This window comes from Lutjanus erythropterus, chromosome 8 (genome assembly GCF_056507025.1).
Source record: "Lutjanus erythropterus isolate fLutEry1 chromosome 8, fLutEry1.hap2, whole genome shotgun sequence".
NCBI classification, from domain to species: Eukaryota; Metazoa; Chordata; class Actinopteri; order Lutjaniformes; family Lutjanidae; genus Lutjanus; species Lutjanus erythropterus.
The window spans coordinates 26,442,827-26,470,470 of NC_139324.1; the positions used below are offsets into that span (position 1 = coordinate 26,442,827).

General features: G+C 40.1%; 1 protein-coding gene across 13 annotated transcripts in view; it reads left to right on the forward strand.

The window, feature by feature from the left end:
- LOC146322929 (dedicator of cytokinesis protein 9) overlaps window positions 1-27,644 on the forward strand; it is a 130,519-nt gene that overhangs the window by 47,780 nt on the left and 55,095 nt on the right. For 10 of the 13 annotated variants that reach the window (XM_084725074.1, XM_084725078.1, XM_084725080.1 and 7 more), the window contains exons 2-5: window positions 8,873-8,989; window positions 16,204-16,293; window positions 20,453-20,535; window positions 23,844-23,913. In XM_084725074.1, coding sequence (XP_084581200.1) covers window positions 8,873-8,989; window positions 16,204-16,293; window positions 20,453-20,535; window positions 23,844-23,913 — 360 coding nt within the window. Of the gene's footprint in view, window positions 1-2,879; window positions 3,157-8,872; window positions 8,990-16,203; window positions 16,294-20,452; window positions 20,536-23,843; window positions 23,914-27,644 lie in introns of those variants that run through there. The other 3 variants (XM_084725075.1, XM_084725083.1, XM_084725081.1) reach the window with 2 other exon arrangements.

A 27,644-nucleotide genomic window follows, 5' to 3' on the forward strand; every position in this document is an offset into this window, starting at 1 on the left:
TGTGTTTCACAAAGATGTCTGATAACCGCAGGATTGTGGTGAGAGGAGCAGGAGGAGTACACTCCACAATCTGCGGTGAGCATCCAAACGGGAATTCTGGTTATGGTAAACATCCAGTGGAACTGTAGCTTGTAGAAAAGTTGAAATAGCAAATCTAATCCTAATGCGTGTTTTATTATCATCTCAAATTTAGTTTTCTGGAAAGCACCGGCTATTTACAGGATTTGCTTTTGAAGAATTGCAGTTGAAGTGGATTGACTGAAAAGCACAGAGCTGAGTAAGACAGGAAGTGTATGATGACTCAGTCTGTGATGACGTGCCCTCAGGATGACACTGATTTGTAACTCACTCCACTGTGGAGCGTGTTTCCACCTGATGCGGAGGATTAGCTTATATCCCCTGAACACACACACATGCACACACACACACACACACGCACACACACACAGTCCCCATAGATATCAGGTTACTGTGATTTGAATCTATGCTTTTGTCGTCAGGTGTATCATGACGTGCCAGACAGAAGTCAAAGTCTGTTTTCCCTTCAAATAGTGTTTACCGTTGAGTTTCCTTCAGTGGGATCACATCAGGGTGACGGGAGCATCCTGGTGGCTTAGAGTTTAAAATATACACCACATAAAGAGGAAGAGTGCAGGTGCCATTGCAGGAGGAATTTGTAATAAAAATATCTCATTTCTAATATTTTATATTGTTATTCTTTGCTTTTATGTGTTCCACTGTTCAATAGCATTCAGAGTGGGAGGCAAACTTGCTTTTAACTGTTCATATGACAATAAACATTTTAAAAATGTGTTTGTCAGCTCCTACAGCTTAATGACAACCTTATCTGCTGAAAAAAGATTTGAAATTTAACACACCTGTTGTGTGTATGTAATGGTTCATGTGTCTTATTCATATATATCCTCAGAATCTGAAACTAATCTCCAGAATATTAATTAAAAAATTATTAAAGTTAGTGTCTGATTTTACTCTAAATTATTCCAGTTTTCTGACATGACACACTCATCCACCACTTACAGACTGAATATATACCGTTCCCTGTGTGGGGCCTGTAGGGGCATGTGACAGTGGGAGGGAAGCAGCTGGAGAGCTGACCCTGGCCCCTCCCCCTCGGCTTAAGCTCAGACGCAGGCGTGAAAAGATAACATCCTCCCCTGCTGTGGCCCACTGAGGAATCTGCAGGTCGAGCCCGCTGCGAGGTGGGTTGACTGGGGCTGCGTCGTGCTGGAATGCCCCTCAAGCAGTTGCATCAACAAGCCGCGAGACGGGAGCTGGGCCCGATCTCAACTCTGTGATTACTAACAGTTTCTATCTCCGCTGCAGTCATGCAGTGGAAGCAGGCCAGCAGCACAAACTTCAGTGACTCATGTTTGTCTGTCATAGTTTGTGATGACTAACTTGAAATATTACTGATCCAGAATGAGTTGAATGATCGGCTCCTCAGAGGGGCTGGGCAATATGGCTCATAAATCTCGGAAACACAATATATAACTTGATATAGACATTTTCTCTGAAATATTACTCCGTAAATTTATAAATAGTGAAATCATGGGATCATATGCAGGCTGGGCGATATGTCATCATATTACATAACGTTTTTGACCAAATACCTTGATGTTGTGACAGTATCATGGCAGGGTTTCTACAGTTTTAAACAAGTTAAATATAAGACTTTTAAAAACATTTTTTAAACAATTGTGAGTGCGATTGAAGATATATTTCACATCTGTACTGGCAAAAAAGTACATGGACAGTTTACATCAAGGTTTACTGGTTCAGTATTAGTTTAGTTTTGTTGTTACAGACTGTTTCCTCACAGAAACACCTTTAAATGTGAGACTGATAAAAATCCAACTGCATAAAAGTAAGGTTAACTTCAAAATTAAATACTAGTCAAAAGCTTCCAAACTGGCATATACTGTAACGATGTCCACAGCGAACCACCCTGTCAAGCGTGTGGTAGTTTATGGTGTGGATCAGGGTCAGGGTCGGCTATTAAATCACAATGTTACGATGGTAGAAGGGTCAGTGATCGGTGATGATGACATCATCTATCAGCCCAACACTAGTAGGGACGATGTGGCGCAGTGAGATTATTGATAAGTAATAATCGGAAATGTGGATGTAATGACTGAGTGAGTGAAGACAAATGAAAGAACAGATAAATCAGTCTGGTAATTTCAAAAAATTACATCACTTTACTGTAATGCAGCCTCTAAAACCAGGAAAACATGACACTTATGTCACATCATCATATAATGATATTGAAAATCTTAAACATCTAGTCTCATATCTCACTGTCAATATGATATCAATATATTGCCCAGCCCTACTCCTCAGTCTTGAACTTTACCAGTTAATGTGGGTCAAGATTTGTCCAAGTTGTTTCTGAAGCGCCCGCTACAATCTGATGAGCTCCGTCTGGCAGCTTATCTGTGACGTTTACGCAGAAAATCACTGCTAAATCACCGCTGCTGATTCCTCAGTTTGAGCCCTCATGCTGTATGTGTTCTGGATACACTTCAGTGGTTTCTTTGCGATTGAAGTGGCCTTATTGTTGTCTCATTCTCCCCTAGTTTGTTCCTCTTGAGCTCTTATTTCAGCTGTCCCACACAAGGCGTGGACGGTCCCTGACCACACTGTAATACTTGAGGAATGTGTATCTTTTGTTTGCCTTTGTCAACCCTGTGTCACTGTGCAGGTGGATACTGTGGGGTCAGATAGCCTCATTGTGTGTATGTATGCGGGTGTGTGTGTTTATGTGTGTGTGTGTCTGAGGGTGTTTAACTCCCCCAGGCAGCACAGCTGAGTGTGGGAGGGGCCATCTCCTCAGCCTGGGTGTGAGTCCACCGCTTTCAGACAGGCACAGCAGTCTGAGGAAGGGAGGGTGTGAGCACGAGTGTGTGAGCAGAAATACAAACTTCTCAAACTTCTCAAACAAGATTTTTCTCCACCGGATATGCTGGCGGTCCACTTCTCTTTGGGATCTAACTCGGAGATATCTCGCCACAGCTGTTGACAATGCAAGGAAGGGCTAGTAAAGCTCCAAAGAAGGAGCTGGTCATTGAGAGTCCGCAGCAGTACAAGAGCTTGGCTGCAGCTGAGGCTGAGGTAGACACGGTGCCACAGGTGGTGGTAAGTCATTCAGAGACTTTATATGAAGACCTGTGAGACATTTTGTGTACATTTCCGTTGGCCGTTCTGATCTACAAGCACATCTTTCAGTGTGCAGCGCTTTAAAGATTAACCACAGCCATAAAGCCCTGCAGCAGGTGTCATGTGTGCGTCTTTTGTCATCTCTTTCATTACACACAACGTTGCCAACACACATTGAAAAATTTGCAGCGTTAGCACCTGCGTGGAGGAATGTTGGACTTTAACGGCACTTAACTACCTGGAGTGAAAGCAGCACACAGTTTCCTCTGGCTTTAACGGTAAAGATTGCTTGTAAAACATTTTATTTGGCTCAAAAGTCGGCCCTGATGACAGCGATCACGTCTTGAAGATGTCCAGTGGTCGGATCTGAACAGTCGGTAGCAAAAGGTTGAATGTATCAGTCAGTGGAGAGGCACTACACAGCACCATTGTTCACTGCTGTGAGCGGGTGCAGTGATGGGAGGAGTGGGTGCTGCAGCGAAACAGCTGTTAGATCACTGTGGAAGAGGGAGTGGAGGAGATGGCTTCATAAGTTTCTGTTTTATGCTTCTTCCAGGGATGACTGTTTGTTTGTTGACTTAATTATACAGATGTGGAACATGCAGCCTGCTTTGTTGTGGTGGAAACTTATTTTTATAATGGTATTTTTATACTTTTAGATTGGGTTACACCAACAAAGAAAGTAAGTAAATGAGAAGAAAACAACTGCAGATTTAAAATTAAGCAGAGCTCTGTTGCACAATTACAGCTAATCTCTGTTTAGAAAATCCAAGTTTAGTCATGTAAACTGAAATCACATAGTTTAATCAACATATATAAAAAATAATTTGAGTGCTGTCGGGATTTACAGTATTCACAGTATTCTCGCTAGCTAAAAGTTAACAAACTGTTTCAGTGTTTGATTATTAGCTAAAAAGTTAACAAAACTTTGTATTATTTGCTAGTGAGCTAAAATGTTTTTGTTTTTTTTTTCATTTATATTGTTTTCTAGATAGCTAAAAAACTAAACAAAAAAGTTTCTAACTTGCTGGAAAGATAACAAAAAGTTAGTGTTATTTTTGACTAAAGAAATTAACAAAACATGACATTGTTTGCGAGCTACTAGCCTACTCATGGCTCAGCAAATAACTGTCTCTCAATTGATCGCAAAAGGCAGCCATTTTTTAAGATTAAACCTCCTCAAATATAAGCATCTATACGTTATAAAGTTAATACTGAATCACATATTAAATTTTGAGTGGATCTTTAGAGTAAAAACTAAACTGAGGTTTAAATGAAATCTTTCTTAATTTTAAGCTAGTTAAAAGTTTGGTGTAACAATTTAAGGTTAACTACAATTCAATCAGGCTTAAAAATTAATTCCTGTTGGTGCGATCCAGCCTTAGAAATATAGGAAATAGAGCTGAAAGTGTAATATTTTCAGTCTACGAGTCATGAACTCAACAAGTGTTTTAAAAAGCCATTTCCAAGTAGTGATGTGACAATAATGCAAAATAAAGTTGGGATCGGACCGTTGACTATGGTCAGCACTGTGGGTTGAGGGAATGACACAACTCTTGCTTATTATGTATGTCCATTTACTTACTCAGTGCTGAGTGTACTGTGTGGTTGACCACCTTCAGCCACTGACAAAGCAGTGTGGGAGAGCCCAGAGGGGTTCGGAGGATAACAATAGTCAGCAACAACAGAGGGGGCTTGGAATCCATCACTGGTGAGATGAAGAGGGCAACATCCCTTTAAAGGTACAGTGAACGAGTCTGCAGAAAGATGATTGTTGAGTCTCATATCCCAGGTTGTCAAATTACGAAGGTTTTTCTGACACTAATATTAGAGAATGCCTCTGATTTGTCCTAAAATGGTTAGATGGTTAACTGGTTGCATTGGCTTCCCAGCAGCATCCTGAATGTTATGGTCAGTGGAGGAGAGGAACACCAGCTTTACCTCGGCATCGCTTGGTGCCGCAAAGTCTGCGTTTTTGTAGCGAGCGAGTGGATTGGGTATTTCCCAGTCAGAGTTTCTCCAGAAGTTGTTGGTGTTTTAGCTGAGCTTGGCTGATGCTGCAAACCTGACTAAGTTACTAACTGTACCGTGAGTACCTGGTTTATATATTGTACATAATCTCTGTTTTTGAACTACGAAAACAGATGCTGTTATTTCAGTCTTTATTTCCTGATTTGTTTTGTTTTTGTGGGGATCCACAGTAAACCCGGAGCGGACTTTGAGTTGTCGTTCTTTTGTTTTGTGAACTGGATTTGACCTAAACTGAATTGTTTTGGAGTTGTGGGGGAAACAAAACTGACTCTACTGAGTGAACTGAGCTCTGAACTTTTTGTTTTGACATCCCAATATTGGACTTGATATCAGCCAATTCACAAATTCCAGATATTGGAATCAGCAGGAAGGAAAAAAATGTATCTGATAGGACTGTCATGATTTTCCAAATCCACAAGTCAATTTGACTTTTGATTTTAAGGTCACGTTTAGGTTTGAATTTATGATTTAAACATTTTTCCAGCAATGACGGGTGTATTTCACTTTCTTTTAAACATCTATATGGTATCAAGTGTGATATAACGGCTGGTAAGCTACATGGTGTCGTCTTTGAATTGTTGTTTTTTTCTTCAGACAAGCCCTGGATGCTGCATATAGGTGGGAGCAGAAAGAAAAAAAAAAGTGATTGGCCAAACTCTTCTGTGTAAAATCATGAAAACGGAGTCAAGAGGAAGAGCAGCAGTACAGTTTTCTCTCCAGGGTTGCCAGGTCCATGTTTTGTCAGAATTTGGCTACTTTTGAGGTGTTGCCAGGGGATGAATTTTTTTGTCCGCTCGTTCGTTGGACCTGTTTTGCATGCAAATTACATTAATAATAAATCTAAATTCACATCCATATTTGAAATAAAAATGTTTATTTATACCTAAATTCTAACAAACAGCACGTACACACACAGACCTGGTACTCATCACACACACACACCCACATAAACACTCACAAATATATTGTGCCTATACGCTTCACCTGCCGACACTGGTTTTATTTGCCGTTGGACTGGTTTTGATCTGCCACTGGGCTGGTTTTGTCATACAGACCTGGCAACCCGCTTGCTGTCATACCACATTACACTGAAAGGTTATTCTGGAACTTTTGTCCAATACCAGCAAAAATAAACTGCCTACCCCAGCAGCTGCTGTAAATATCAGAATCCCTTTTAAGCGCTGGAATTTGGAGCGCAGTACCTTCAGCTTCACCAGGTATTTGGGACAGTAAAAGGCTTTTTTGGTGAGGTGACAAAATCCTCTCCCTTTGTTTTTGTGTGAGGGGTTTGAACGTCCCCTGAGGCAGTTTGTTATTAACTCCTTTCACGTCTTATCCCAACTCACTTTCACTTGCAGAATGTGTTGGTTAAATCCCCTGGTGCAGCCACATCTGTGTTTTTTCCCTGGGAATTGGTGAATAATCTAAATGCAGCTGTGTGTGTTCGGCATTCTTTAGGGTTCACTGTCTGGTACAGACCAGCTGCATATAGAGATGTAGAGATTTTGGGCATTTCAAGTGAGACAGACACGTACACATCTTATCTCTCTCCGACGTCTTAATTCCTTCCTGATTTACCTGTCCTGCCTGCACAAATCTCTGCACCGATCTCTGCTTTTCCTCGCTCATAGTAGAGGAAAGCACAGTTTGTTGAACTGTGACTGCATTTAATTCTAAGTACACGTGTGTTATGTTCAGATAAAGCTGTGAATAAACGGTCCGCTGATAATGTCACAACCTGCTTCAACCGGCAGACATGGTGGCACCGTCCCTCCTCTGCTATCCCCTCCTTGTCCTTGAAACCACTTCAAGGTCCTGGCCCCTCTGTCCTCAGTGTGAGCTGTCCTCTGTTACTAACAAGGTTGCTAGCAACATGTATTTAAGCAGGTCGACATCCATGACTCTCCCTCTGAGATCATGCTAGTATTATCAGTCCCAGATGTGGAGGCAACATGTGAGCCGCGCTGTCGATGTGTCACTGTTCATTCTGCACTCTGCCGTCTCCCTGGCTGTTAGATTTATCCGCCTGTCCCATCAGCTGCAACTGTTGACAGCTTACTCTCCATCTAATGGCTACTGTATCTTTGCAGCGCATAAGCTCGCTCCATCCTCAGCCACTGGAGTTTATGGGTCAATACCATGTAGACCCTTTGACTTTCTGCGCCATAAATCCATAATCACCTTTTGATAACAGAACCACATCTGCTCATTGAGAATCCGCTATAAAAGAGTATGTTCAAGCTCAAACAGACTTCTGATTAGGGATTCTCGTCACTAAACATAAAAGAGGATGACGGAGGTTTGTTAGTTTTATGCTGTAGAGGACACTTGTGTATGTAGTGCCCATTATTGAAGTGGAGTGTAATTGTTTCCTTGACAGACATGTCATGCGTGTTTGCTCTCACGCAGGGGATGAGCTCGTCAGGACCCTCCTGCTGAGGCGGATGCATTTTCTGCGTGCAGATGGAGCCCTGATAGACGTATCACAGTGTATCTAACAGAGAGCATGTGTTGGTAAAGCTCAGTGTGACAGCACAGCTTGATCAGTCAAACGCACGGTAGAGGCCTGTCAAGGCACAACGCCGTCGCTGTTCCTGTGTGCACTGTCATATGCTTCGTTTGATGGATCTGGTGTGGAGGCTGTAGGCTTGGACTAAAAATATTGTATCAAGTTTTCTGGGGGGTTTTTTTGTTTTTTGTTTTTTTGTTCTTAGTCAACCAGATTATCTGACTGTATAGAGATTAATCCTTCCTTAGTGTGCACTTCACTGTTTGATAAAGATAAAATGTGTGAAAAAAAACATGGCCTGCAAATCTTGCTGTCCAGATGTAAGAAAACAAGCTTGTTTGGTAAAGCTCCACAAATGTCATCATCATGATTTTAATAGTATAAATATCTAATATCGAATTTTACTCTCATGTGGTAAAATTTAGCTGATGAAAGTCTGAGGACTGACGATTTATAAGGTTTATAAAGTGAGTGGTGCTTGACTTATTGCGGAGTCAGCTATAAAAGCACAGCCAAACACAAACCATAAAGTCCCCAGCGTGCGTTGAATGTCATTACCCTTCTTTCTTTTTGTTTCGTTTTGCTCTACCAACTGAGCTACCAGGACACCTTTCTTCTGCATTTCTTGTCCACTCTCAACTGGATCTAGCTAATAAAGATAAAAAAACACTAAAAATAAGAAGAAGAATGGAAAAATAGACGTGCCAAATATATTTCAAGGTACAAGGTGGATTTATTCATCATTATACAGCACAGAGTTGTATAGCAAGATTAAGGTGTAGTTTCCTCTTTGCTTCTCACAAAAAACAGGGTTAAATTTCTATACAGTCAATTGGTTGAACAGGTAAAAATAAAACAAACTATTTAACACGGTTGAGTGGTGAGGATGAATGAAGCAGTCTCACAGCCTGAGGGGAAAAGCTGCTCTGTAATCTGATGGTTCAGCAGCAGATACTTCTGTATCTCTTTCCAGACGACACCAGGGTGAAAAAAAAACCCACCTCGTTCTAGATGTTCGAAAAGAATTCCCTCTAAGAACTTCTAAAAAATTAAAAACGATGTATTTGCATGCATGCTACCATTAGTATTAGAGTTAGTATTTGTGAACCTGTATCAAATGTCCCAGTAACAACATGTTTCGTCCGTGTTCTCCAGGTGAAACCGAAGGTGATCGAGCCGCTGGACTATGAAAATGTGCTGGTGCAGAGGAAGACACAGATCCTCAGTGATGTCCTCAGAGACATGCTGCAGTTCCCCCTGGAGGACTTCGAGGTGAGTTTCACACCTGTTTCGTGCATGTTTGCTTGATCGAATGTGTCTCATCTACACTTGAAAAACTGGCACAAAATCCTTACTGTGGTAAATCTGGCTCTGTGTGTTGTAGCTGGGATTTAGTTTTAACCATGGAAGTGGTGTAAGGTTAGTGGTGGTATGTAGTACTAACGATTATTTCAATTACCAATTAATCTGTCAATTATTTTCAAGATTAATTGTTTAGTTTAGTCAGCAACCCAACAATATTCAGTTTAATGTCATAGAAGACTAAACAAACTAGAAAATATTCATATTTAAAAAGCTGAAATCAAAGATTTAAAACATTTTTATGCCCCCGCAACAACGACAACCCAACCATCCTTATGTACCCATGTCCTGTTCTTGTGAGGCACAAATGTTCATTTGGACTGAAGGATGAATTGATAAGTTTTCAAGGTCAGAGTTTAAGGTCACTGTGACCTCACAGCCATCCCATTCTTGTGAATCTTCACATTTTGGTACAAACATCCATTTAGACTGAAGGATGAAATTATTAGAATTTGGAGGTCAAAAGTCGAGGCCAGTTTGACCTCACAAAACATGCTTTTGGCCAGATTTCATGTGCTAATTATGACACAGTTTGTCATAAACAAACTCTGCCAGAGTTTGTTGATTTCCAGTGGGGCTGCTCATCTAACTGCTGTGGAACGTGAAGCACTTTGGGTGAAACACATCCACTTAATAATGCGTGTTAATGGTCGACTGAGAAACGTCACAGCTTGTACTGTAAGTCATTAAAAAGTGCTCCGTGCCCACACAAGGTCACACCGTTTATTGTTATCTGTCCAACATCATTATTTACCCACCCACTTGTGTTTTCTTTGTTGTATTTGTTTGGCTTTTGCAGTCTTTTCCTTTGGCCCGGGCGTGGTCACTGTTGTGAGTGCTGGGTGGGGTCGTTCGCATGGGTTTTCTTTTTGTTTACATCCTTCCATGCCGTAGCGAGAGAGGGGTCAGGGGCCATCTGTTTAATTGGCTCATTCCACCTCCAGTGTTGTGACAGAGTAAGTGTTATCTCCAGCCACATTGTACAGGACGTACGCTCCCTCACACTTTCCACGATGGAGGATGGAAAATCTAAAGTGGAAATCTGGCCTGGTGCTGGTACTTCAGGAAATGAGAAAGAGGTGTCCTTACCAACTGCAGCCGCTATGAGATGTACAGTGTATCCTCAGATCTGACCCTGGCACTCTGTCTCACGGTCCAGTGGAAATTTTATAGAGTCTGGGCTTTTACTGTTAGAGCTCTCCTTTCAGTGAGAGAAGTCTTTGTTTGACTAACTATGATGACTTTAACATCTTTTGTCTGCATGCCTACACTGCAGAATAAGACAAATAACAGTGAGCTTCATGATTTATATACTGTGGCAAACGTTGCATGAAGCTACTATTTATTGTTTCAAAATGGCTTTAAAATATTAATTGAAAATGCTTCCTCTCATGCATCTTTCCCACCTGCTCCTGAACCTGTAAATCAGGGGTGATCCTCTGTGGCACAGTCGTATGGGAAAAAGAGCTGTAATTGATTGTCTTTGAAACAAACTGAAGACAAAAATCTTACACCAGAGTTCAAGTTACAGTAAAATTCCCAGATAGTGTGCTTTTCCTTTTCAGAAGTTTAAAGGAAAATGTGATGGTGCAAAAGTGTGAAAGAAAGAAATTTGAGAAACAGCTTTCCTTAAACAATAGAACAATTGCACTGCATCATTACAGCCTTTTGTAGCACAATCATACCACTTTAGAAATAGGTGTTAAATTGATGTGTTCAAGCAGGTTGGGAGTCCTGGTGGCTGAAGGGTTAAGGGGACTTTTCACACCAGGGTCCCAGGCCTGGATCAGGTCTCAAAGTGACCCCAAAGATTAGTGTGAATGCTGTGTACTGACAGAAACCTATGGCTGCTGCTGCAAAAAAAAAAAAAACACGAATAGCCCAAAGGTGTGTTCAGTCAGAGAGCAAAGCGGATTTTCGTCTCAAATTACTTGTGCAAGTTTGACCGAGCTCTCCTCCCATCAGAGAGCAGGTCCACATCAGAGCAGAATCCGGTGTGTCTTGAGGTGTTTTTCCTCCAGAAGCTCCGGCTCTGACGTCCAGAGCTTCTCGCCCTCAGCAGCCGTCTGTCAGTGAGCAGCAGTTCTGTCACTCCACCACGCCTGGTCCTCCTCACACAGCACTCTGCAAAAGCCCCATGATACACACACATTTTACACTCGAGTTGACCATTTTCAGCTCAAGGGAATGATGCATATTCATGATGTATATGATGTACTCACATGCTTTCTATCTGAAGAATTTCTGCCAATGAAACCCTGTAAATCTGGACCTTTAAAAGAATTTCATGCAGTTGTAGCGTACTCCTGGAGAACTCCTTGGGCCAAACAGCAACACATTGCAGTATAATGTTATATTGCGACCTGTGAGCTTTAAAAAAACTTTGTTTAAATGATTTCACATGAATGCACCAAATTCAGTCTGTCCTTTCAAATACATTACCCTGCGACAATAACATATTGTTGAATAAAGTTGAATTTTGCAGATGCACCTGAGCATTAGCTGATGTACAAGATGTGGTCTCATCTTGTCATGTGATGAAACAGTCACCACAAAAACCATTATTTAACCCAGATCAGTGCTGCTGGTTAAATGTCTAATGGGGACTTACCGTAAGTGTATTTAGAGCAAATAAACTTTAATTCACAGTTACTGCTCTGTACAACAAGTTCTTAATGAAGATGTCTGTGTGGAATAGACTAAAAGTGAAAAGGGAGCGTTTCTAACTCTGCTCTGTAAACGGTAACAACCCCTGGCTTCATACAGAGGCCTGGCAGCTGGGGGCTCGGTGACAGCAGGCCAGCCTTGACTTTGTCTTCTCTTGTGTCACGCTCCTCCAGCCTGCTGCTATGAACATTACACACCCGCTTTACACACAAACAGTACGTTGTCAGGGGCTGACAGGTGATTCTGACTGAGAAACAGAAAAAAAAAAAACACAGGCGCAGTGATTGAACCGAACATCTGTTTCAACCTCCCCGGACTCTTGTTCAAGCAAGGTTTTAATTAGCTTCTGTGTCAAGGCCCTTTCAGTGTTTCAGTGTGCCTTTAGTGAAAAGAGGTACAGGCACCTCGATTTGTGTACTTGGTGATAAACCGAGGCCAGAGAGAGCTCCTCTGTCTGGGTTATTTTCGTATAAATCCTGTTTTTGGCTGTTCCTCAGTAACAGAACCTACCATCAGGTCTCCGTCTCTTATCTTATCCCCGCTGGTACATCAAAAGTCGTGTGTTGTTACTGGTCTTTTGTGAGCCAGTGTTTATAACATCTCCATCTGATTTTGATCTGGAAACTGTTGGCACAAGGCAGTTCTGTGTAGGTCTCTCTGTGAGGTTTCTGGAGAAATTTGTCAAGGATTACCAGGAGGGGGCCCTTCCTTCCCTCCTTTCCTCTGTTAGAGGTATACTTCAGGTCAACGCCAACCCCGCAATAAATCCCACAGATCAGGATATTTTTTATTTTTCTTTTACTTCAACCGCCTAACTGTTTCCAGAAGATTTTCATAATGATCATGGATTGTCCACCTCTTCGGTCCACAGAAAGGAAACCACAGTGAGGAGAATTTCCCACTGGTTAATAACACAATACCGGTGTTACTGATTGCACAAGAATTTAACAAGATAAGATGAGAGGCTTGACACTCAGTATCTGTAGCGTAGGAGTGCTCATGCTAACATTAAGAACATGCCAGTTGTGAAAACAAAAACAAGACTAATCTGCTGATTCCACTTGGCACGTCACATCTGCGCGACCATTAGGAGTTGTCATACGCACAGCTGCATGTCCCACCAGCAGTTTGAAAACTGCAGTTTTTGCCTGCCTGATTATGTTAATGTGCTCAGATTTTATTGATTATTTTTTCTTCAAAGAAGGCTGCATACTTATATAGTTTATTTATTGTCTGTCTTTATTATTGCGAGTTTGCACAGGGTCTTTTATTTTGAAAACTGACTGGATTTTGAATGCCATTTCCATGTCTGACTTCCTGCCCGCTCTATCTGCTCATGCAACACAGATGTACGATAATTATCACATTTGTACGATAATTTTAACTGTTCAATATACAATCAGTAATTTCAAAAAATACTGAATGAAAGATAATGTTGACAATTCCATAAGCCTGCAATGATACATTGTTTCAGAGCAAATAATCACATCAGAATCACATTGATCGATCGGCTGGTAGTGCAGAGACAGTCTGGAGAAGAACAGAAGAAGAAGAATGATTGTGTGCCGAGCTGTGATCGATTCTGTGTGAAGCAATATATACCAGTGTCTCTCAGTCCTGCTCCTCAGGAACCACTGCCCTGCATGTTTTAGGTGTTTCCCTTCTCCAACACACCTGATTCTTAGGAACAGGTGGTTTATCAGGTTTCTGCAGAGGCTTGATGAAGAGCTGATTATTGTTTTAGCAAACATTTCTCAGTCATCAGTAGTGTAACTCAGCCACAGATGTGATGAACTACTGAGTGTTGATGGCACAAAACAGTGTATGTTTCTTAACTCAACATGTCACCCAGTGCAACAGTGTGGCTCATTTACTTGTTTTGAATAACTCTCATGCAACAGTGGAGGTCACTGAGTCACTTTGTTTTGGTCTTTTCGTGGGAACTGTTGCCAATAAGAAAAATCTAGAATATCAAGGGCTTTATCCTTTAACATCATTTTGAATTATTTAGGAAATAGGACCTGTGCTAACTTGTTATTGTCTAGAAGCACTCTCGCTTCGGGTTAGACTGCGGAAACAAAATAATTTTTCAAATAAAATGCTGATGGAGTCCTGCTGAGTGCAGCTTTATCCTGTACTAAATTTGGGCTTATTTCACCAGAGAATCCCATGGTTCTCCGTGGCCACTTGTAGCCCAATTAAACGCTTCCTGTTGCCCACTTCCTGGCTCTCTCTTACCTCCATGCCTGTTTATTTCTCCTGCTTGGATTGCAAAGATTACCATCTCCCCTGCAGGAAACCTGGCTAGCAGAGAGGAAGGGGGTGGGGGGGACTTCAGGTTCACAAATACGAGCTTGGTGCAGAATTTCTCGTAGCTGACACGATGAGTGTTCAGTCAAATGCAAGGTTATTCAGAGGAAAAGTGAGGAAAAAGACAAAGTTGGCAGTTTCACTTTTTATCCCAAGTGTATTTTCAGGTGTTAAGGAAGACACATGACAGCAGAGATGTTTTGTTTTTCATTTCTCAGTCCAGCCAGTTTCTTTTCAGAACACAACCAATATTGGATTTCTGGGGCAGAAGATTATATTAGAGAGTAAAAAAATCTGGTATTGATATAGCAGCTGTTATTCTTTATTTTTATGTATAAAACCCAACATGACACCAGGGCACTGAAACAGTAAATAAATATATAACATCTTAATTTAAGAAAAATTATCAAATATACATTAAAAAAAAAAAAATCTGCATTATACAGCCGACAACATATATCCTGATACAGACATACATGATATAGCTGTGATAGCCCAATATCAAGCCAATAATATCGGCTGATTGATATGTGTAACTGGCTTTGCTCCCTTTAAAATTTTTACAAACTACTGTCACCCTTTTTTTTGTACAGTATTTGAAGTATTGTTGAGAATTATTTGAGAAGTGAAATCAGCCACCACAGCCAAAAGACATGCTCTATACTGCAGAGCTCCATTAAACACTCATCTTTATTATTGATTAATTGATTGATTGATTATTTTCTTGATTAATTGATTCATTTTTCGCCTATAAAATGTCAGAAAACAGTGAAACAAATTTTTTTTGTTACAATTTTATGAAGCCAAAGGTGACGGTGCAGAATCAAAAAGTATTAAGCTTACAGTGGTGTAAAGAGAGAAAAGCAGCACATCATCACCTCTGAGAAGCTGAAATAAAAAAGTGTTTGGTGCTTTTTCTTGAAAAATGACTTACATGATTATTATATTATCAGATTACTTAGTGGTTCATTTTCTGCCAGTGAACTAATTGATTAATATATTAATTGTTTCAGCTCTAGTGTATTATATTACCATTGTTACAGTAAAGAGGAACTTATATAAACTATAGAAACACTTAAAGAAATGTGAACATTTTCTTTGCATATCATAATAAACAAAAACATCTCATCAGCTTTATGTTTTGTAAGGATCATTAGATTTAATTGAATATTTTTGTGATTATAAATACATTTGACAGATTATTTCTATGTAATTAAAATGTTAGATCACACACTGTATCTGGTCAAAATAGTTTCATTGGATTCTGTCCACAGTAAATTGGACTGTAAACTAATGACATGAACATATTTCTCCTCAAAGCTCTTTTCATTCCAGTAAAATGTGTTGTGAAAACATAATCGAGGTTTTGTCTTCGTCCCTTGGATCACATAAAAACACAAAGCAGAGCACACAGTCACAGCTGACGAGCGTTTGACTCACACAAAGCCTGAATTCACTTGTTTCCTTTTAACTCGGTCAGCTGAACTGTTATCGCTTAATGGTTGTATTTATATTTCACTCTTGCTCACAGGGATTATGTGCGGTAAAATGCACTTGACTTCTAATCCTCCCGCCAAGACTTGATGGTGATGTTGTTGCACAGAGTGGTGTTTTACTTTAAATAGACCTTCAGATTTCACACTGTTGCTTGGGAAAAAAAACAGAACTACAACTGATCTAATGTGTTTCTGTGTCTTATTCTCTAAATTAGTAGTTCCCAATCTGAGGATGGGCCCAACTGGGGAGGTGTAGAGCTACTGCAGGAGCAGGATGACCAGAAGAAATATAGAGTGACACAAATTTGGTCATTAGTGAAAGGCTTAAATGAAGCATTAGAGGTGATGAGATGCTGATTACTCAGAGTGTCTGTACAACAGAGGCAGCGAGCCAGACTCAGGGTGTGTCTGTGGGTCCTGGAGCTAAAAGCATCCTGCCTCCCCTCACATACTGCCCCCCTTTGAACCCTCAGAAAGACATCAGTCCTCCCTCAAACATGCAATAATATTTAAAAGAACAACCTTGAGCAACTGTGTCCATCCACGTTTTGTTTCAATTTCACTTTTACAGTGTTTGGAAAATGTCATCTTTCCTGTAATTTCTCTGTTCTGTTTGTCTTGTTGAATAAACTGTTGCTTTGTTCTTTGCAGATTTTAACTTTGAGGCGACAGGGGAGGACGCTCTACCCTACAGTGCCTGAAAATGCAGAGAGGGAGGCCCAGAGTCTGTTTGTCCAAGAGGTAAGCTGATTTAAATCGGTCAGTCAACCTCAATCAATCAATCAAACTTTATTCGTACCTTCCATACAGATTAGTGCAGTCGATAATAAGACTGTAACAGAGAGAAATAAAAGTATAGATAAAATACAATAAGACAAAACAAAGAATAAAATGATGACAATGAAATACAATACAGTAGATTTAAAAGCAATAATAACAAAGTAGAGTGAGGTTAAAGCTAGAGTGAAAACTAGGGATAAATTAAAAAAGACAAGACCACATAAAAACAAATAAAAGCCCATTTAAAGCCCCCCCAAAACATATTTTTGCAATCAGCTTGGTAGTTTGAGCAATGATGTCTCACATGAATTCACAGTTTCCTGTTAAAGTTACAACAGTTTGGGTTATTTCACATATGAGACTTCGTTTTTAGTGTTTTTGTCCATCTCCTCACTGGTTTTAAGAGGGGAGGACTTATCTGGAAAAAAGTGAACCACACCCATGCACTCCTGACGAAGAAAAGCAGAATATTAACTCTTAACAAATAACAGTATTTTTCAAAATCTTAACTTTGATTATTGTTTATTAATTATTGTTTTTTAATATTGAAACCTAGTGTTAGGGGCTTCAAATAAATAATATTGAAAAGGCATAAGACACAAGACATTTACAACTTTTCCCAACTATAAGATATTCATACTCCCCTTAATATGAGTGCAACAAAAGACTGGAACAAGATGATCATCATGTTGTAGGTTGTTATCAACCCATATAAAAAGTTTTATTTAACTTCATTGTAAATGTAATGGAATTATTGGGAATATTCAGGAGCAGCTCTCCCACAGAACTGAACCACTGGCACAATTTAGTAGCATTATAGAAATTACAGATAAAAACTACAGGTAAAGTCAAGTCAGTGTCATCTTTATTTATGAGAGAAACGTCAGAATAATACCAATAAAAAATACAAAGCACACGTAAACAAATTTACTGAACAACTGTTTAAATTAAGAGGATAGTTGAAATTATTGGAAGAGGGTTGTAGATGGTGGTTGACATGCGCCCAGATCGGAAGCTAGCAAAGTACTGCTGTGGACAGGGTCAGCAACCATTGTATCATGTGTGTTGTCAATATCAGTTTAAGTGTGCAATATATTTAGAATATCCTCACCCTGTGGCTCCAATGGCTAAACCTCAGGACATGTTGGTCTACCACTGCCTCAATCTGTTAGTTTGTTTATGTTATTGCATGACTTTGGTGAATCCAAACTAACCTATTGAACCTATTTCACAATAGTACAATCTAACAGTTTGAGGCAGCAGTAGACTAGCAATTCCTTCATTTATGTCAGTTAAAATTCTTATTTTTTGCCAAAGGAATGTAGTTAAGCAAAATGGAGCAATATTTTATTTAGAATAAAGTGGTGAAAATATTCTAAAAATGGTGTACATTTAAACCAATATTGATTTGGAACTTTTTTAAGTGGCTAAAATGTATTACTCCATCACTCAGCTTCTGTGCTGGTACTCCTCTCTCCTTTTCCAAACTGGGGACCTTCGTCCACTGTAGGTAACACATGAACCTCACAAAAGCCCACTTCAAATAATCTGAATGATCCATTTTAGTAAAAACTTCTAACTCTATTATTGATTACACGAATATAGACAGTTTGTTTAATTTTAGAACATTGTACAAACCTGGTGACAGTAACTGCAACATCTTGTGCATGAGATTAGGAAAGTACATCACTTGTCGGTAAACCACACAGACATGTCACTGCAGAACAGTGACGCTAATGTGATTCATTGCCCAATTTGTGACCTAAAATTAGCAGCAATGTACACAGAACATCACAACACATCAGGAAGCAGCCTGTAGAAATTGTTGCGTAAATGATATCTGGTCTGATTAAAGGTCATTACTGGAAGCAGCTGAGGTATTTGTACTGTTTTCCCCTCAATAATATCTATTTATGCCAGAGGACAGACGGATGATAAAGTGCAATTAATTTCAACAGTTCACAAGTATATCAAAGGTCTGGTTATTTTCTGTCAGTGTTGGTTTATTGTGCTGTCTGTCTGTCTGTGCTGAGTCTTTACATATCTGCATTCAAAGGGTATCAAGTGGTAAAAAGGGTTTCTGAAATTTAATTGGCGTGGGATTGAAAATATGTTCATTTTCCAGTTGGTGCTGATAAAATTATGAATTATGGCTACAAGAGGGGGATTTTTACCATCCAGCATATACGCACTGTTCTTACTGTCTTTTTAAGCCAAAGAACAACTGGCTGCTGACAGTTCACCCCCCAGGTCAAAGGTCAGTGTTCAGGGCGCCTCGTCTGAAGTCATAAAGATACCGAAACTCCCGGTCAAGTGTTGTGTGACATCACCCGGACAGCTGTGCGGATCAACCCAGCAGGAGCCTCTCTGTTTCCGATTGCTCTCCTGATCAGGTTGCATTTTGTCTCCCTGGTGGAGCAGTTCTTGTAAACGGCACGTATTACTGGATGCCAGTGAGCTGCTCCTATCACTGACTCTAACAATGAACAGATGTCTCCTTTCCAGCTAAAGGGAGATAAAGATGCACTCCCTCCCAGTTTGGACTGGTGGGTGGTTAAACTGAGTATGGACACTCATCATACACTCCTTTTTTCCACTACAGAGGCTTTAATTGTTGCTCAAAACAAACTCTGTGTTGTTTTATAAAAGCAACTGTGAGGAAAAATATTTTGTCAGCCAGTGCAGTTAGTTCATCAGAACAATTCAACACAACTTTCTTTCAAAGTATCTCATCTTGTAGATGAGTTTCGCTTTCTGATCAATGGGATATCTGATGAAATTTGAGGATCGTCTGACTGTCCTAAACATCTCTTACAGGACATGTTGAGTACTTCTGCCTGTGAAAAAAAAAAGTTCTATATAGCCTTCTGTGGCTCCAGAGGGAGTGATGCGAAATAAAATATAAAAAATAAAAGTGCCTAAATTTACTTCATTTATAAATCTGGAGGTGAGGAGTTTAAAAGAAGTGGTCTTACCTGTTCTCATGTCTACTTACCTGCAACTGACATAGCAGACGGTGACTGATGGTGATTGGCATTGTGGGTAATTTAGGCAGCAAGTTTGGCAAGGAAAATTAATGCATGACACAAAACAAACAAAAAAAAATTTCTTGATAATTTTCTGTGTCGGAAAGGCTACTTTTGAAATGTAATAGATGACAGATTAATAGCTACTCTCTTAAAAATGTAGTAAGTAACACAACTAATTTTAATTACTTCAACAAAATGATGTAACGTATTACATTTGGTTGTATTTTGGTTACTTAAACAGAGCAAGAAACCTGAACAGTCTTAAAAACACAAACCTGAACCAGGCAGTGTCCCATTCTTCATGGTGTTGCACTCAACTTTGTTTCAGCGGCTTTTGCTGACCCATGTTGTCAAAAAATATATTAACAGAACTCATTCCTGCACTGTGTAAAGATGCAAAGCAACAGACTGAATGCATATATTCTACATATAAGCCTTTTCCAGAAATGATATATTCATAAGTAACCCATTTCTAATCACCAACATTTTGATTAGTTATTGTATTTTTTTTCTTAGTAACTGTAACTCATTGCAGTTACACATATTTTATTTACATGTAATTAGCTAACTGGTTACTCCCTAACACTGATTTTTTTTTTTTTTTATGTCCATTGTGAATCTGGCAGTGTTACAGGAGTGTAAAAGTAAATCTTTTAAAGGTGTTGTTATGCTTATCAAAGTGCTAGTTGAACAGTGTTTGAAACTTACATCCAAAATCTACAAATGACAACAAATGACAGAATGTTTCACTCTTCACAACTACTTCTGTTCTTTTATGAGCGCACAACTGAAAGCCAAACCATGACTGCCTTCGAGGAAAGACTTTGCACACCACTCTCCCTATATTTAAACATTTATTGCATCTCATCTCTTCAAATGACCGCAAGCTTCCCCCTCTGGCTGTTCTGAACGTCTATAAACACTCTTGCCCTCAGACATGACTGAACAACATGTCTTACAAACTGGTTCCTTTGAAGCATGCTGACACCTTAACGCAGACCCGAAGTACCACTGCACTGTGTATTTTATAGCATTGACACACTGTACAGTATGTTATTATGGTCTGTAATTTGTTTCCATTGTCTCCTCAGTGCATTAAGACCTACAAGTCTGACTGGCATGTCGTCAACTACAAGTATGAGGACTATTCTGGAGACTTTCGACAGCTTCCAAAGTAAGTCTATAGTTAGAAACCTCAGCTCTACTGCACACTGTATTCACAGAGGTAATGTGGTAGTGTGCAAAGACATTCTTATGGTGGGCAAGTAATAACAGCTACTGTATATAATGTATGGATGCCAAAGGTTCAAAACTAAAAGACACAGTCACACGCAGTCTTTTGTGTTTTCAAGTCACCTACAAACTGTTCCATTTTTGTTTCCTGCTTCTGACAAAATGTTTTTGTGACTCAATAACAAGGAAACACAGCGTGCAAATAATTCTTATTTCCGTGCAACGAAAGAGTGCTTCCTTTTTACGATACACTGGATGATCCCCGACCGCAGCCAGTGTGGAAACCACCCTCATTGTCTTGAGGTTGTGTCATCAGCTCCAGCCTCTTCCCTGAAGAATATCTATTTTACTGCCAATATTTTACTGTTAGAATATGAGTTGACAATGACCTTATGACTTTGACACTATCACCGCTGCCAAATGTTCTGTCACTTCATTGGATCTGGGGAAGTTAAAACAATACAGCGTGACGCGGATCGCCCGTTAAAAGCCTCACACTATTGTCAGTTAAAGTGATTCTTACCTTTGGCGCATTTTCATTTTCCAGTTGGCAGCATTCACCTGAACACGTGTCCACGAACAGTCAAGTGCTGCTTTCCAACGCTCCTGGAATTTACATTTGCCCTGATGTTGCCTTTTTCGGATTTTCTCTAGACAGCTACAAATATGCAAAATTACTTATTTTAAAAATGGGAAAAACATAAGGAAAATCATAATCTCTCAGTCTCACCCCTTCAGACCGCATGTGCTAGAAAGATTTGCAGAGACAAAGCAAAAAAGCAAAACTCAATCTGTCATTGATATCCTGGGAAACCAGTGATGTTAAAGATAAAGTGCTAAAGTTTCCATTACTAGCAATAAAATGTACCAAAACATCAAAAGTAAATGTGTTAATTGAGAAGAGTGTTCCTTTCCAAAGTGGTAAATTCAGATAATAATATTATAAATAATATTATATGCGTGTGCACGTTCAACATCGATCCAATCATACTGGCATATGGTGATGTCATATGATGATGTCCATAATGAAGCATCAGTGATGGACGATGACATCAGTAGTGACTACAGCTCATCATTGTAGTCACCACTGCCTCCCGCTGTCGGTCTGATGGTAACATCCAGCTGTTCTACTTAGCCGAGACAACGTTCCAGTGAGGGAGCACGGTGATCAACTCTTAAGTCCCTGCCAGGCGAGCATCCGACGTACGTCCCCGTGGTGGGTGTCCCCACCACATGTCCGTAACTTGAAAGCTTGAAACAAAGTTAGCTGGCTAGTTAAAATGAGGAAGCTGCATAAGACAACAATAGCGGCATGATTGAGAGACCCACACAAGTAAAGAAACACAGCTGCCACTGATGTAACCGAGCGTCTCAGGTTTGCCTAACTAGGCACGATTAATCAGAATCGTACAATGATGTTCGTAAAATGGGGGCGCCTGGGTAGCTCAGTTGGTAGAGCATGCACCCCATGTACAGAGGCTGTGAGTCCTCTGCGGTCGGCTTGAATCCTGCCTCATTCCTCAACTCTCTCTCCCCATTTCTTGTCATTTCTTCAGCTGTCATATCAATTAAAGCAAACTAAATAAATGTTAGTACAATGAACGGCAGCAACCACGAAAAACGAAAAAACGAAATGAAACTTACAGCAACTCTAAGGGGACACCCTAGCTCAAATACAGAAATCTATTAAATCATGATATTACAGTGGTAGAGGGCTCAGAGGTCGATGGCTGTCAGAGATCAGCGATGGACGTCGGCATCATCCACTAACACTCTCCATCTCTTTCTGGAGGACCTCGAGGAGTTCCCAGGATAGATGTGACATGTAATCCCTCCAGGGAGTTTTGGATCTACCCCAGGGTCTCCTCCCAGTGGGGTGGGTTGTGCCCAGAAAACCTCCGTCCTAATGATGCCCGAACCACCAACAGCGGTTCTACGCCGCTTGTGTTCACAACAGTATTCTTTCGGTCACAACCCAAAGCTCATGACCATCGGTGAGGGCTGGAACTCGGATCGACTACTGAATCAAAAGTTTTGCCTTCTTGTTCAGCTCTGTCTTCACCACGACGGTCTGGTACACTACTGCTGATGCTGCACCAATACATCAGACCGGTAATACGTCATCAAGCCGGAGTTGCCAAGGCTGTGCTCCCCTTATCAGGGAAAAGTTCACATTTTTATATAACAAGAGCAACAGGATCATGTTGAAAAGCTGCTGGGTAGCAGGTTGTAAAACAAATAAACATACAAATCTATCACAAACTCTATTCTCCCTCCTTCCTGAAAAGGAAACGATCCCAAAAGGAGAGCAGTAAGAATGTATTTGCCTCCAGAGAACAGTTTGTTTTGGAAGCAGTATTAATTCATTTTTAATGACAATAAATATGAATTAGCTTCTCTCTTTTAAATTATGCCAAATAAGAAACTAGAATCAATCATATTAATCGTCAAGGCTTTCGTACTTAGATTTGAGGCACACAAGAAACTTGAATAAGTGTCGTAAATAGCTAAATTATACCGGTGACAGTTACTACTGATGGCTAATGTTAGCTTGAGTGGGAGGCTGCTGGAGTTCAATCATACTGTTACAGTACAGCAGCGTCAGACCGTCATCTTCAACTAAATCTCAGCCATCTTAGATAAAAGAACACGACAGCTGACTGATAAACCTAAATTTATTAAGATATATCGAACGCTCAGTTTCAGGCAAGGTCACAAAATAATTATTATGCAGGTCTATAAAAGAAAGATTTGTTTAACTCGACATAAATTAATATGAACTTGTCAGAATTGAATTAAAAACACATCAAATTGCATTGATATCAGTAGGATCTTCTCCTTTTCTATCCCTCAAAAGAGGGCGCAGCCATGACGCTTTGGTGAAGTACCTGTATTTTTCCGGACTGATGTATCGACCCGTCGCTGTCACACCCCATTTTCCCAATCAACCGTTTTCCAACAAAAACCCACGGCCTCAGACCGATTGTGTGATGAAGGTCACTAGCCAACAGAACCACATCAAACCCAGTTCTCCGTTAAACATTTAAAACAGGCCTGTAACTAATCTGCTGAGTAGCAAAAACTGTCAGACAATGATTTGGGTGTAAAGAAATATGATATTTTAACATGAAGTTGTCAGTATGTCAAAATTGTACAGTACCAGAGTACACAGTTCCCTTGACGTGTAGTAATGTGTTGTACTTTGTGATGATTTTGTGTGAAGATTTCTGATGTTTGATTGTTTTACAGCAAAGTGTCCAGGCCTGACAAACTGGCTGTCCATGTGTTTGAAGTGGATGAGGATGTTGACAAAGATGAGGTGAGTCTGTGCTTACAGCAAATCAGCATTATCCTGTTTCTAGACTGCATTTACTCAGGATTATATTACTTTATTAGAAACCCGGTCCAGAAGAGGCGGCAGGCTGCTTAATGTGTCTAATTCCAGTCATTAGTTTTGCTTTTCCTGTTTTCATTAAAGCTGTTAACGAGCTAAAAGGCATTTTTGTGTCTAATAGCTGAATTTAAGGGGAAGAATTAAGTGTAATTAGACTTCGAGACGTTTTGCTGGCAAACAAAGAAATTTTCAAGGAGCATTTGGATCCTTTCATCCTCCTGTAATTCATGTATGTCGGAGTGGGTGTGTGTATTTGTTGTCTTTGGAATTGCCTGGTAGGAGTGTACAACAAGGAGGCTCATAAGTCACCCGACAGACACTCAGATGTGATGGGAGTCTTCGAAGATGAGCCAGATGGCTCCGGCTGAAGTGTTATCTAACATGTTCTAAGGTCACGCTGCCGCTCAAGATGTATGATGATGATCCTGACCTTCTCTCCTCACATGATATGTCAAACTGCGCCTCCTATGGGCAGCAACAAAAGTCAGTTAGCTAAAGGTGCAGTAAGCCATTCTGGAGAGACACCATTGATTGTTGAGTGTCATAATTTGGGTTTGGTGGACGGTTAGGTATCATCTTGATTTTTGTCTTGTATTGATGCTAAAACAATACTTTTAAAACAATACCTATGCATAGCCTCATGCGATACTTTAAAAAAGGGAGGACAAAATGACAAAGAACAACTTTTGTCAATGCTAAGACTGTTAAAAGTTTACCTAAATATAGAAATATAACTACAGGAAATACATAATTCACATAATAAATGAAACCCAACTGAATTATGCCAATTTAACAGTAAATAACAGTTATAATACTAATATCAGAAAAATACATTTTGAGTTGGTATTCTTGGTATTCTACAAACTCTATCTTCAAATTTCAGTAATTCCTTTGTAGAAATATTATCATATTTGCTAACCTGAGGAAAGGTTGCAGTCATCACCATCACTGAGCTCCCCATCATAGATAAAAATGGCAAGTTGTTATGATATATTGCTAGATTCTTCCTCAGTTTACAGTACACTTGGCCTGAGTGATATAGCTGAAAAGTCTATCACGATAGTGAATATCTGTAGATATCAATAATTATCGATCATGTAGCTCTTGACTAGAGGGGTTTTCACTCTTGGTGCAGCTCAGGTGCAGCATGACGTCCTTCTCCAAAGTCTCCCATCACAGGCTAGGTTTTCTAAAGTCTCACCACAGAGCCGGGAGGAGGTGTTTTCTAGGCTGAAAGGTTGTTTTGGAACGTTTGCCCAATTACACCAAAAATGAACTGCCTACGCCAGCTTTAATACAGCTGTGACTGAGGGAAGTACATTCTTCAGTGAGTGTGAAGCTGCGCCAGGTCGACACGGGTCAGGGTTTGTCCTGCTCAGCCTCACAGTCAACTTTACCTCTGACAGACACGACTAATGACAAGATCCTAATTACCCTTCATTCAACTCGTGTCTCTGTCTGACCTCCGGCTTTTAACAACAGCCGCAGGATTTGTTTCATCTTGTTGTGCAGATGAAAGAAAAGGATCTGAGCTTTTCCTCTAAACTTTCCCAGAATTAATCATTTATTTTTCAGGATTGTGTGTTTTGGACCATGAGCACCATTTGGTTCATCTTCTCTTCATCTGACTGCACACTCTTAGAAATAAAGGTGCTAATAAGATCATAAAGGGTTCTTTGGCTTGTCCCCATACGAGAACTCTTTTTGGTTCCTGGGAGAACCTTTTCTTGAGGCTCCACTTGTAACACTTTTAGACAGTCCTACCTAGAACCTAACATAAAGAGTTCTACCTAAAACCTTTTGTAAAAGGTTTCACCCAGAACCCCCTGTGAGAGGTTCCACAGCGAACCCTCTCTGGGGGTTCCTTTTTATATTACATGGGTTTCATCTAGATCACCCAGGTGATCTGCTGACAAATTTATCTAGAACCCGCCAAGGAGTTTTACCGAGAAACTTTTTATATTACAACAGTTTTTATCAAGAACACACCTAGGGAGTTCTACCGAGAACACTTTCATATACCAAAGGTTTTATTCCAAAGGTTTAAGTGAACCTACCCGGGGGTTTCTACCAAAAATACATTTATATTTCAAGGGTTTTGCCTAGAACCCATAGAGGGAGAACCTTTTTACATTGTAGTACAAAGACAAACTTTTATTAACCATTGATGAAAGAGTTCCTCAAGAATTTCAACAGTCCACAAAGAACCCCTTCTTTTAAAAGGGGTTCTTTGTATGAAAAGGGTTCTTAATGGAACCTGTAATTTTACAAAGAATCCTTGCTGTACCTTTGACAAGAGTTCTTAAAGGATTTCAACAATCCTTGAAAAACTCCTTTTTCCAAAAGAGGTTCTTTGGATGGAAAGGGTTCTTAATGGAACCTTTAGTCTTACAAAGAAGCCTTGACAAAACCCTTCTTCACAGAAGGGTTCTTCAGACACAAATGGTTCTGGGTAGAACCTTAGACCTACAGGAAGAACCCTTTTCGGCACCCGTATTACTAAGAGTGAAGTTTTGCAGTGTAATTCTGTAGTTTTTTGATTTTTCAATTTGTCCTTGACAAAGTTTTGTGGAGCAAATTGGAGAAAGAACCCAGTGAGCTGTTTTGCCTCTCTGGTGACTGTTGAGTTTTGTCTAGACACTGACGGAGAGAAACAGGTACTGAACCTTTCCAGATGCTTTTCAGATCAGTCCGCGGTGCACACTGAAAATATTATAATTCCTGCCAGCACTTTTAAAAGCCCCCTTTGCTTTATTAGACTGAGAGAAGAGGAATAAGTGGTGCCGGACCAGGACGAGGACATCTTGAAAGGCCATTCATTTTTCTCATTGTGTGAAACTGTCAGGGACACAGTTCCTGTAGTCTTTCAACGTGGGGAAGTGTAACTGTAAATGACATGTCTTCTGTTCACACAGGGCTGATCCAAACCAGGACAGCTCTGTGTAGGGTTTGTCCCCATCTCTCCTTCCTTCATTACTCTCCTAATTGGTTTATTTTTAGAGACCATGATAGCCGGGGGAACACGGTAGCTTTGTGTTTGGTCGTGATCTCATGCTACCCACCTTATATGTGCGAGATGATCGGGTCCATGTGTTGTGGATCCTCTGTGAGGATGGAGATATTTATTTTGTTTAACAGTCATACTTTGTTTAATGTTCCTCTGCCTGCTTGTTTGGACTGAGACAGACCTACATCATGTAGGGCTCTGTGTCCTCTCAAACCACAACATCAAAGGTTTTCTGCACAGTGAGGCGAGGCTTTGGCCGGGTGTGTTAAAAGCTCTGCTGATATGATGTTATGATATGATGATCCACTGCAAAAATATCCAAATTAAGTCATGCTGAGTCTTCTCTGCTAATGCTTTTAAATATGTAGATGTGTGATTTTGTTTTGCTTATGTTTCGAAAATATTTGACAAGTCGTTTGACATATGGATTAATTTGCCCCATTTTTAAATCTCCAGTGTCTAAGATTTGCAGGAATTTATTGGCAGAATATGGTATACCCTCTGAAAATGAGCTGTGTTTTGTGTGTTTTTGCATTGCCATATCTCTACAGTAGTCCAGAAAGGACAAACCAAACACTGGCTTTAGATAGGGCCCTTCGTATTTTTCACTAGTTTTGTGGCCAAATATTTGCAATCTACAAGTTCACCA